General features: G+C 42.4%; 1 protein-coding gene across 1 annotated transcript in view; it reads right to left on the bottom strand.

The window, feature by feature from the left end:
* The window catches only part of LOC309546878 (tapasin-related protein-like), a 73,667-nt gene that overhangs the window by 46,189 nt on the left and 15,394 nt on the right, over positions 1-12,084 (bottom strand). Inside the window, exon 4 of the mRNA XM_082246574.1 lies at positions 10,285-10,626. Coding sequence (XP_082102700.1) covers positions 10,285-10,626 — 342 coding nt within the window. The remainder of the gene's footprint in view (positions 1-10,284; positions 10,627-12,084) is intronic.

Below are 12,084 nucleotides of genomic sequence, written 5' to 3'. Positions count from 1 at the left end.
TATGTCGCGGCCGACCCAGCACCGAGCTCTGGTGTGTGCGCGCTCATTGGCCAGACTGGGGGGACCATTGGACCCATCCAGCCCATTGCCCAGTCCGACGGCTGATTGTAGATCTCACAGGAAAAAAACAGGAGAAAAAAAGCAAATTAAAATGAAAAAATTGCCAGAACCAAAGATCCCAGCAGGGAACTCGGTCCTTACTCCTGATTAGGTAGAAAACACCTGAAGGCCTATAGCAGAGAGGGGGATGTATACCAGCTAGGACTGCCCATAGGCCTAGCCAAGTCTTTTTTCTGCCTAGTGTCCTACTCCTGTAGGGGGCGATATAACCCTATGGTTCTAAATATGGAGCGCTGTGTCCGTCAATGTCTAAAAGACAAAATTCATTTTGGCTTTACATACACTTAAAACTGCCTAACTAAATAGTAACTGAGTGCAAACAGGACAATATCTGGAAGATGCTCGTATTACGATGATGATGATAAAGGAAGACACCATCAACTTGCCACCCCCAGCTCCTTGTGTCTCAGTACCCTGAATCTTACCTATAAACTTAACTCCTAACTTTAACCTATAAAGTCAGCTCATAATGCTAATAATTTTAAAGTGGTTGTAAACCCTTACATATACCCAGTGAAGGGGCTATCCTCAAGTGATACACAGAGATGAAACAAAGCCTCCTACTTAAGTCGTTTTTCTTTATCTGCAGTCATCTCTCCTCTACAGCCATCCAAAGTCCAGATTGTATAACGCATGTCTGAGCTGTCAAAAAACTGGTGGAGAGCTCAAATGACACCTTGCAATGCTCAGCGAAGAGAGCTCTGAGATATGATTGGTGGGAAGGGACATCACCAACCCCCTTCACACAGCACACAGGAACAGAGCTGAGGCTGTCAATCAGCTGGAGCTCTCTTTCCTGTCACCATTTTTCTCTTAGTGTCAGGAAAGCATGTCAGAAATGACTCATGCTGATAGCAGAGGAACGAAGCAGCAGACAGAAATGACACTTAGTGTTCTTAACTGAGAGAAGTACATACTATAGTGTGTGTTTCTCTCAATTAAGAGCACAAAGTGTAATTTCTGTCTGCTGCTTCGGGATATGCTTTGTTCATATTTCATGTTTACAACCACTTTATGCATCTGATTTAGAACTGCTCAGATTGTAAAATTCTCATCTCCCAGCAACTAGAGGGAGACAGAGGTTCTGAGAATGGATAATTAAGGGGAATTGATCATCAAAACAGGCATAGGGAACCCCTGTTCCAATGACAAATGTAAAATGTTGGATTTCCATTAATTTTCCATTATTTTCTATACCAGAGACAAAGGTCACTAGGACAAATAGAGAGAGTGAAACTCCCCAGCATGGACACAAACAGAAATAGATGTCTGACAGGTTTTACCACTTCCAAAACTAAAGAAAAAATGTTTTGGCTTTAGATATACTTTAAATTTTGTGAGATAAATTTTCCCAACTTTCGCCCAAAAATCCCCTGCGGTAGCACTAAGGAGCAATTTTTACACTGGGAAATCCTTTCAGCCTTGATTTGAACTGGCCCTTTAATCTCCAAAATTACTGAGTCCAGTTAAAGTGGTTCTAAAGTCAAAACATTTTTTACCCCAGTGCCTTCCCTACATTAAGGTAAAAAAGAAGACTTCCTACTACCCTTTTTAACCTTTGTCCCTAAACACTTACCTGGCTCCTCTCACTGATCTAGCACTATCCCAGCTGCAGCATCGCTCCTCTAAATTCCTGGTCTCACAAGAGACACTGAAAGCAGCAGGAGCCATAGCCTGTCAGTCAAATTCCTGTGAGGGGGGGCAGGGGTGTGGCTTACTGGCACTGTATGTGTCTATGGACTCACACGGCCCCTCTTGGGATCACATAAGCACGGGTGCTCCCATAACACATGGCTTGTTAAGGAGGCACCCAAAGAAGAGAGAAGCAGACAGCATTGACGGGGGACTGCCAAAGAGGAGGTAAAGGATTGCTCTGTGCAATATCAGGTAAGGAAAATTCTTTTTTATTTTAACACACAAAAAAATTATCCTTTAATATCACTTTAAAATCATATAATGTCCAGACATTAATGAGCTTGGGCTGTCATCTGTATGGGCCAGTCATGTGCGACTGGGGTATTCCTGACCCTGCAGCCACACATATTAATGTCCTATGCAGGAGACAGTTTGCTGGAGGGCTCACACCCTGGTCCAAATACACCCAAGCTCATCACTACCAACAGGGTGCAGTAATAACCGTAATATTATTATTATTTTCAGGTTCTATTGTAAAAGAACGCCAAGCACACATGGCAACTGTAAAAAAAATAAACTGTTAGCTTAAAGCTGAACTCTGGCCTAAAAAACTTTCATTTTAATATATTACCTAATATTCACAAATAAGAGAAATCAACCTTGTGAAATTTCTTTCAGTCTGCAAGGCCTTTTTAATCCCAGTTTTCATCTTGTAAAATAAGCAGTGATATTTTTACTGTGGGGTACATAAGCTAAGGGATCTAGCACGTCAACCCACTACAGACTACCGGCAGAAAACTACACAAACAAGACCAGTCACCAGTGTTAATTTTGGCATCAAATTTTGATTTAGTTTTAGTTATAGTCTTTTGACTAAAATGCCATTTTAGTTTTAGTCCCATTTTAGTCATCTGCAATTGTTTCAGTTTTAGTCTTTGTCTTTTGACTAAAATGCCATTTTAGTTTTAGTCCCATTTTAGTCATCTGCAATTGTTTTAGTTTTAGTCGTATTTTAGTACATTTTAGTCTAATAAAATCATTTTAGTCAACTAAAATCTAATTTGTTAAGTTTAATTGTAATGCATTGTTTAAGCATTTCTATAAAATTTCCAAACTCAGTATATATATGTGGAGTAAAAAAAAATAGAGTATCATGTTATTATTTATGGTATTAAGTTGTAAGGCTACCCTTGTAGGGGCTGCTGGTGAATGTGGTCCTTTCTCATCCTGCACAGCCAGGCACACAAATTTCCAGTTACTCAGAGTCAAGAAGCATTTCTTGCAGCTTTATTTATTTTTATTTTTTTTATTTAGGGGAATTGAACTTGGATGGGGAAAGGTGCATTTGGGATGCCCATTTGATTGGTTAAACTCTTTAGGGACTTGAACTACTGTATATACATTCCAGTATATACATTCTCCCCTCTTCTACCCCCAGCACACACCTGCTTGCATACTATCATTCACAGGATGAGCTAGCACAAGTTTCAGATCCAGCAGTCTCAGCCAAATCTGAACATATGCCCTTTGCAGGCAGGGACCACAGGCCCCTACGGTGCAGCAAAAATGAAAATCTGAGTGCTAGCTGTCCTGTCTGTGGCTACTACTCCCAGTACCACTTCCTCAAGCACTGCCAGCACTCCTGGCTGCAGCTGCCCCTTTCCACTGCCCGTGCCACCACAGTCCTCCTGACTGGCTCTGCACCCATCCCAGACTGCTCCATCTCAGTCCTTTTAGGGGTACCTCCCAGTCCTCCTGACTATGTGTCACTCACAAGCCCTCTTGGCTGTTCCTTGTCCTCCTGGAGACTTGCCTGGCAGTGTTCTCCCACTATCCTCTCTTTGCTTCCATGCCTCCTGTCCTGGATACCTCTGTGTGCCTTGAAGAAGGTTCTATCCGCACCCGATCCCAGGCGCAAGGTCAATCCCCCCTCCCCCAGACTAGAGAGCTCCCTCAAAGGCAACAAAAACCTAACACACCACCTCCAGCTTCCACCGAAACATACTCCTTCCCAGCTTGACTGACCCAGAGTATTTGAGGGAGCCTGCCCCCTGCCAACCCAGGTTGGGGATTGGTCAGGGCCCTCAGAATACTCCCGGCAACTCAACCTTACCTCCTCTCCCCTCCCATTCTTCTGAAAGTTTCCAGCAAATTGAGAAGTAGGGAGGAGGTCTCAGTGATGCTGCCTGTGAGTCATCCTGCTCTCTCTGCATCTCTGCCCAAAGCAGGAAAAAACATAGACAGGTTTGGCTGCCAGCCAAGTCTGCACAAATGTACCTACACTAAACAAAATATAGTGCCTTGCGAAAGTATTCGGCCCCCTTGAACTTTGCAACCTTTTGACACATTTCAGGCTTCAAACATAAAGATATAAAACTGTAATTTTTTGTGAAGAACAAACAACAAGTGGGACACAATCATGAAGTGGAACAAAATTTATTGGATATTTCAAACTTTTTTAACAAATAAAAAACTGAAAAATTGGGCGTCCAAAATTATTCAGCCCCCTTAAGTTAATACTTTGTAGCGCCACCTTTTGCTGCGATTACAGCTGTAAGTCGCTTGGGGTATGTCTCTATCAGTTTTGCACACTGAGAGACTAAAATTTTTGCCCATTCCTCCTTGGAAAACAGCTTGAGCACAGTGAGGTTGGATGGAGAGCGTTTGTGAACAGCAGTTTTCAGTTCTTTCCACAGATTCTCGATTGGATTCAGGTCTGGACTTTGACTTGGCCATTCTAACACCTGGATATGTTTATTTGTGAACCATTCCATTGTAGATTTTGCTTTATGTTTTGGATCCTTGTCTTGTTGGAAGACAAATCTCTGTCCCAGTCTCAGGTCTTTTGCAGACTCCATCAGGTTTTCTTCCAGAATGGTCCTGTATTTGGCTCCATCCATCTTCCCATCAATTTTAACCATCTTCCCTGTCCCTGCTGAAGAAAAGCAGGCCCAAACCATGATGCTGCCCCCACCATGTTTGACAGTGGGGATGGTGTGTTCAGGGTGATGAGCTGTGTTGCTTTTACGCCAAACGTAACGTTTTGCATTGTTGCCAAAAAGTTTGATTTTGGTTTCATCTGACCAGAGCACCTTCTTCCACATGTTTGGTGTGTCTCCCAGGTGGCTTGTGGCAAACTTTAAACTACACTTTTTTATGGATATCTTTAAGAAATTGCTTTCTTCTTGCCACCATTCCATAAAGGCCAGATTTGTGCAGTATACGAATTATTGCTGTCCTATGGACAGAGTCTCCCACCTTAGCTGTAGATCTCTGCAGTTCATTCAGAGTGATCATGGGCCTCTTGGCTGCATCTCTGATCAGTCTTCTCCTTGTATGAGCTGAAAGTTTAGAGGGACGGCCAGGTCTTCATAGATTTGCAGTGGTCTGATACTCCTTCCATTTCAATATTATCGCTTGCACAGTGCTCCTTGGGATGTTTAAAGCTTGGGAAATCTTTTTGTATCCAAATCCGGCTTTAAACTTCTCCACAACAGTATCTCGGACCTGCCTGGTGTGTTCCTTGTTCTTCATGATGCTCTCTGCGCTTTAAACGGACCTCTGAGACTGCATCACAGTGCAGGTGCATTTATATGGAGACTTAAATACACACAGGTGGATTCTATTTATCATCATTAGTCATTTAGGTCAACATTGGATCATTCAGAGATCATCACTGAACTTCTGGAGAGAGTTGCACTGAAAGTAAAGGGGCTGAATAATTTTGCACGCCCAATTTTTCAGTTTTTTATTTGTTAACAAAGTTTGAAATATCCAATAAATTTCGTTCCACTTCATGATTGTGTCCCACTTGTTGTTGATTCTTCACAAAAAATTACAGTTTTAAATCTTTATGTTTGAAGCCTGAAATGTGGCAAAAGGTCGCAAAGTTCAAGGCGGCTGAATACTTTTGTAAGGCACTGTAATCTAGCTACACTTCTAGCACACTAGAGGGTGCTACAAAGGTTTGAACAAACTCAGAGATACAGATTTAGCCCCTCTGGATGATCTGAGGAGGCCTGTAATGCTGCACAGTGCTCTCGACATAGACAGTCTGAAGAGGAGGCCTGTAATGCATTGCACACAGTGCTCTGGATGGTGGTCTGAGGAGGCCTGTAATGCTGCACAGTGCTGTAGACGGTGATCTGAGGAGGCCTGTAATGCTGCACAGTGCTCTGGATGGTGGTATGGGATGCCTGTAATGCTGAACAGTGCTCTAGATGGTGGTCTGAGGGAAGGTCTGTAATTCACAGTGCTCTGGATGGTGGTATGAGAGGCCTGTAATGCTGAACAGTGCTCTGGGTGGTGGTATGAGAAACCTGTAATGCTGCACAGTGCTCTGGACGGTGGCCTGAGGGGAGGCCTGTAAACGGAATTGATTTTCTTCATAGTTTTTGTTAGTGGACGAAAATGTGGTGTACTTTTAGTTTAGTTTTTGTCAAAGGCCTGTAAAAAGGCTGATGAAAATTTAGACAAAAATGTTTTCGTTGAGGAAATTAACACTGCCAGTCACCCTGCACAAAGAGAGAGAACAGCAGTGACTGGTCTGTATTACAGCAATCTCCCGCACAGATGTAAAGTTTTACAGTGGATTACTGCACAAATATGGAAGAAATTCTCAAAGAACACCAATATTAAGAATATACATACCAAGTTAATAAAGTATAACTAACCACTTACCGCCCGCCCGCCCGCCGTTGATTTACATCGGTCCTTTGACGCTAAATACTGGGGTTATGGCACCAGGTATCTGCCATAACCCCGGTATTTTTGAAAACGGTGGGCAATTGGCTTTCAGGTAAGGGTGGTCCCAGCGGTGGATTCGCCATGGGATCACCCTTATGGTGCGGCAGAAGAGGTGCTCCTCCCGCCGCGTCCCGGCCTGTTGCCCGCTTACCGGACTCGCCGGCAGCTGGGAAAATTATCCTGTCCCAGATCCTCTTAGACAGGAAGTCAAGTGAGGGCAAGATGGCCCTCACTCAACTCTATGGTCTTGGAGGACTGGAGCGACGTCAAACGTGGTTGCCTAGTATAGCCTGTTTACCGGATTCATCTAAATCTATTTGGGGTTGTTCTGCCTCTTTATTATTAAAGCTTCTGCAAAGTAATGATATGATAGATTGTAGGAAATGTAGTCCCGGAGAGAATGGAGACTATGGGTCACTTGTCTGATTGGACTATCCTCCCAGGGAGCATTGGGACTCGCAGAGACAGATGGGAGTGTCTATATAAAGACGGGCGGGATCAACATTCACTCTCTTGCCTCAAGGACAGCGTGCTGTGAGGAGGGAAAGAGCTGCTGCAAAGCGCAGAGAGAGAGTAGGCCAGCGGCCTAGCGGAAAGACACCGGAGAGAGAGAGAGAGCGGTGTACGGACGGAACTCGGTGGCTGACCGAGTAGAAGGACACTCAGAGAGACTGCGGGTGCTTCTGAGGAGCGTTGGAGGCTGGTGACAAGGACAGCGGGACACGGATTCCATCCCACTGGGTGAGAGAGATCCAACTTATAATAGATACAGTATTACTGGACAGAGTCAGGGGAGGCCTGTGACACAGCTTAGTGTAACCAGAGAGCTGCAATTAACATATAACGGTCGCCATAGGACACTGTAGTGCTGATTAGTGCGTGGCGGATCAGAAGGTCTCACCTTTCATTCTCAGTTCCCCCTAGATTGCATTTCATTTGACTAAGTACGGAAGCAAATATTCTCCTTCCATTTGGATTACAGTTAAAAAGTTATCTTTACTGTGGATTACAATTGGTCGCTACCTTCTACAGTGGATTACAAATTCAGTCCCTTGGGAGACAGAGGATCTCTTGCCGGCAAAGACTAGCAAGGCCTTGCTCATCTAGGAGATTGTAGCAGTCCAAAGTAAAGGGGGCCCCCTATAGGACACAGAGTGAACTCTGATAGGTAAATTGGTCTCAAGTTAGTAGAGACACTGAGATAAGTTAATTAACCTGCAGTATTGTTTCTGATTGTATTTAATATTGTTTCTGTGGTCACTCTCACATGTTATTTGAGGGATGATTTATTAACAGATTCTTGATACATCAATCCTCAATTTACAATTGTATGCTATACATGTGCTTTTATTTTGCTCTATTAGATCCTGAGTGCTTAATCCTAAACCGCTTTGGGTTGAGGATTCAGGATCTTTCCTGTGTTCTGATTATTCACACTATTTGTTGTTGAGATTACTTGTTCATTCCTTTACACAAAGTCAGTAAACCTGATCTTTTATTGAAATCTGATAGTGTCTAATTATTCAGCATGTCTGAACCTATAGTTTCAGGTGGGTTGGACCATGTTCAGGGCAACAGAAGTGAGGAGGATGTGAATACCTCTGGCCCATCCCCTTGGGGCAGGGCTGCACTAGCAACCGGTTTAAAGAGCCAATTTTTCTTTAACCATTTTTTTTTTCTTTTTTAGTGTACTTGTGAGGTCTGAAGTCTTTTTGACCCCAGATCTCACAATAAAGAGGCCCTGTCATGCCTATTTCTATTACAAGTAATGTTTACATTCCTTGTAAAAGGAATAAAAATGTGTTTTTTTTTTTTTAAAAACAAATGTGTAAAAATAAAAAATAATAAATAAATAGGAAAAAAAGCTAGCTAGCTCGCTTGCAGAAGCGAACGCATACAGAAGCCCCGCCCACATAGGTAAACTGTGTTCAAACCACACATGAGGTATCGCCACGATCGTTAGAGTAAGAGCAATAAGTTGAGTCCTAGACCTCCTCTGTAACTCTAAGCTGGTAACCTGTAGAAATTTTTAAAGTGTCGCCTATGGGATTTTTAAGCACCAAAGTTTGTTTCCATTCCACGAGCGTGCACAATTTTTAAGCATGACATGTCGGGTATCTATCTACTCGGCGTAAAATTATCTTTTACGTTATGGAAAAAAGTTGGGCTAACTTTACTGTTTTCTTATTTCTTTAATTAAAAAAAGTGAATTTTCTCCAAAATCCAAATTGCGTTTGGAAGACCGCTGAGCAAATACGGTGTGATAAAAAATATTGTAACAATCTCCATTTTATTCTCTAGGGTCTCTGCTAAAAAAATATATATAATATTTGGGGGTTTTAAGAAGTTTTCTAGCAAAAAGAAACAGATTTTTTTTTTAGTTTTGGAGTGGAGATGGATTAGAAAACCTGTCAGTTTGAATTGCTGTCTGTGTCCACGTTAGTGAGATTTACACCAGGGATCAGTGAATGAAATGGCGCAGGATGAGCACGTCATATGCAGTTGTACTCAGTGCTATTCAGCTGCTTGATGCTGTGGTATGCTGACATTTTAATTGTTTGTAAGTGCATTTAACCTCCCTGGGGGTATTTCCGAGTGTGGCCCGGGTAGGGATTTCACTGCCATAAGCAGTAACCCCCAGCCACACTCGGGGTACCGCCAGGGAGCATCGATGGATCCTTGTAGAGGTTACTTACCTTGTCGCCGGGATCCAGCGATGTGTCCCTTCGGCATACAGATCTTCCGCCTGATGCTGTAGAGCCCCGGCTTCCATCTCCTGCGACGTGACGCTCGCATGGGGGTGGAACCGGCGGCAAATTTGAAAATTTGGAAGTTATACACACAAACACACTGATTTCATTACAAAATAAAATAAACTGATATTAGTTTGCCCCCCAGTGCCCTTTCCTGCAGTTTTACTGTACTTTACATATATATATATATAAATGTATATCACACTTTAACTTATTTATAGTTGTTTATTATATTTTTGATTTTGTGTTTCAAACTTTATCATACCCGAGATGTTATAAAGAAGAACGCACAGTAAAAAAAAAGCATGTAAATAGTTGGTTTGGGCTGCCCGTCCTTTAGAATAACTAGCAAAATAATTGTACCGCTTTCAGCACCTAAAATCGGAAAAGAATCATACCGCCAGGGAGGTTAAGGAGGAGGGTTTTTTAAAGTAATAAAAATGTAAGCAATATGTAGCTTGTTTCCTTTTATGGATGGGAGAGATATTTTATCCATTGTGACTTCAAATGAATAAGGAGATGTCAATACAAGGCGTAAGACATTCAGAGATCTGATGAGTGCAATTCCTATTGGGGAGCGGATCACACGAGGTGTGGTGACGGTACACTCATATTGACTGCACGAGGACTAGAAGGACTGGATGTCTCTACTAATATCATTTCTGGATAGGACTGTATATTTGTGAAGGCACACAGTGTTTGTCACACTAGATAAGCGCTGTTAATGATTTCGATTTTTTATGATTTTAAACATTTGTTGATATTTTTATGATTATTATAGCAGCAGCTAAGGGTGCAAAGGAATATCATCATTTTTTAAATTATTATTGAGCATATTTTGGGGGATTTATTCACCTGTGTACAATAATGGGACACAAATGGCGAAAAAAAACAATCAACCTTACTATATTGTCTACAGTTCAATTTTAAGACAATATTTGACTATTCTGGATTTTAGCTTTAAACATGCCATTGTATCAGTTAGTTACATGTACCATCATTACATTATGGGTTATCACCAATCCCATACCTCTGACCTCAAGGTGAATCTGTTGTTCAGCATAGAGAGATCCTACAGACACAGTGCAGGTGAAGAGTCCTTCCTTTTCCAAAGCCATACTGGTCACACTAAGAGAAGCAATCCCCTTCTGTATTTCCTCCACTTGCACCAGACCCTTCTTATTGTGATACTCCAGCTCCTTTGTGGATCCATTGTAAGACAGCAGTTTTAGGTTTCTCCTTCCTTTACCCTGGAAATTCCATGTAACTGAGGCTTCAGCCTTGTGATCGACCATGAAAGCACAATCCAGAACTACGTCGTCATTTAGTCTGGTATAGATATGAGGGGTATGGGTACTTATCGAAAATGTAGCTATAGACAGGAAAAAAAAAGTTCAATGTACCGTACATACAATTTATTAATACAAAAAATAAATGATTTTTTATCATCTCATGAGAGTTTGTTCTTATTACATTTCTGTATTCTGATAAATGACAGAAAATGATTCCTGTTTGTAGTTGGGTGGAGAAGAGTTAGGGCTGGAGTTTAGTGCCATGTCCCCGTAGGTCAGTAATTATTGATAATAGCCAGTGTATGTATTCTATATCTCATTCAGTAAAGAAATAGTAAAAGATTTTGAGCAGAGCTACCTGGCCCATATCCAGTAGATCAATTAAAGTGTACTGTATGTCAAGGCATTTCCTAAGTTTACCCTCAAACTTCCCCCCTCCTCTATAGTTCATTTTTCTTTTTAACCTTTTTGTAGCAAGAAACAATTTTATTAATTCCTCTGATATCATCACCAGGCTTGTAGAATTCTTGCGGGGGTAGCTGGCGAAAGCTCAATTCCTTTTTCTGTAGGAACACCCCCAAAATGACATCTCTCACAAGCTTTTTCCTTGCACGCAGTGTGTGGGGAGGCTCTTGGGAGTCACAGCAGTATCACTGTATTGCTAGGAAAAAAACTGGAGTAGCCAGAATTTGGAGCAGCTGTGGATGGCAACCAATTGGCTTCTATCTTTCATTTTTAAAGCTTAACTAAAGAAGTTAAAGATAGAATTTTACTGGTTACCATGAACAGCTGTTCTGACCATGGGCGTCCGCAAGGGGGGGGGGGGCAAGTGCCCCCCCTGGAAATTTCCTGGCCTGCTCTAAAGAGGGAAATCTTTGTTGACCCTGCTCTAAAGGGGGATCTATGGGGGACCCTGGCCTGGCCTGCTCTAAAGGGGGATCTGTGGGGGCAAAAAGGGGCAGAGCACGGTTGACCTTAAAATGATGCCCCCCCCGAGAAAAGCTCTGCGGTTGCCCATGGTTCTGACTGTTCCAGGTTCATTATTTATTTAACATTATTTATTACAGGTACTGTTATAGGGCCGTCAATTTATGCAGCACTTTGTATATACAGTATATATATTATACATTCACATCATTCCCTTCCCACAAGGAGCTTACAATCTAAGGTCCCTAAGTCACATTCATACATATACTGTACATACTAGGACCAATTTAGGCAGAAGCCAATTAACCCCACCAACATGTCTTTGAAATGTGGGAGGAAACCCATACAAGCACAGGCAGAACATGCAAACTGCAGGCAGGTAGTGCCATGGTTGGGATTCCAACCAACAACACTAGTGCTGCTAGGCAGAAGTGCTAACCACTTAGCCAGATCCCCCCAATGTGAGCATGTTGAAAGGGAAGGACAGGTTTCGAGGATAGGAGGAGCTCTGTAGTCAAGCAAACAGGACTGACAACACTGGTTGAGATTTTAGTGCATCAGAGGCACAGTGCTGTCAGACCAAATAAGGCTTTAGGAGCACATAGGATTTC

The sequence above is a fragment of the Pelophylax lessonae genome (genome assembly GCF_965119305.1).
Source record: "Pelophylax lessonae genome assembly, chromosome: 2".
Classification (NCBI taxonomy): Eukaryota; Metazoa; Chordata; class Amphibia; order Anura; family Ranidae; genus Pelophylax; species Pelophylax lessonae.
The sequence above is the reverse complement of the archived record's forward strand: the minus strand, read 5'-3'. Positions and strand labels throughout refer to the sequence as shown.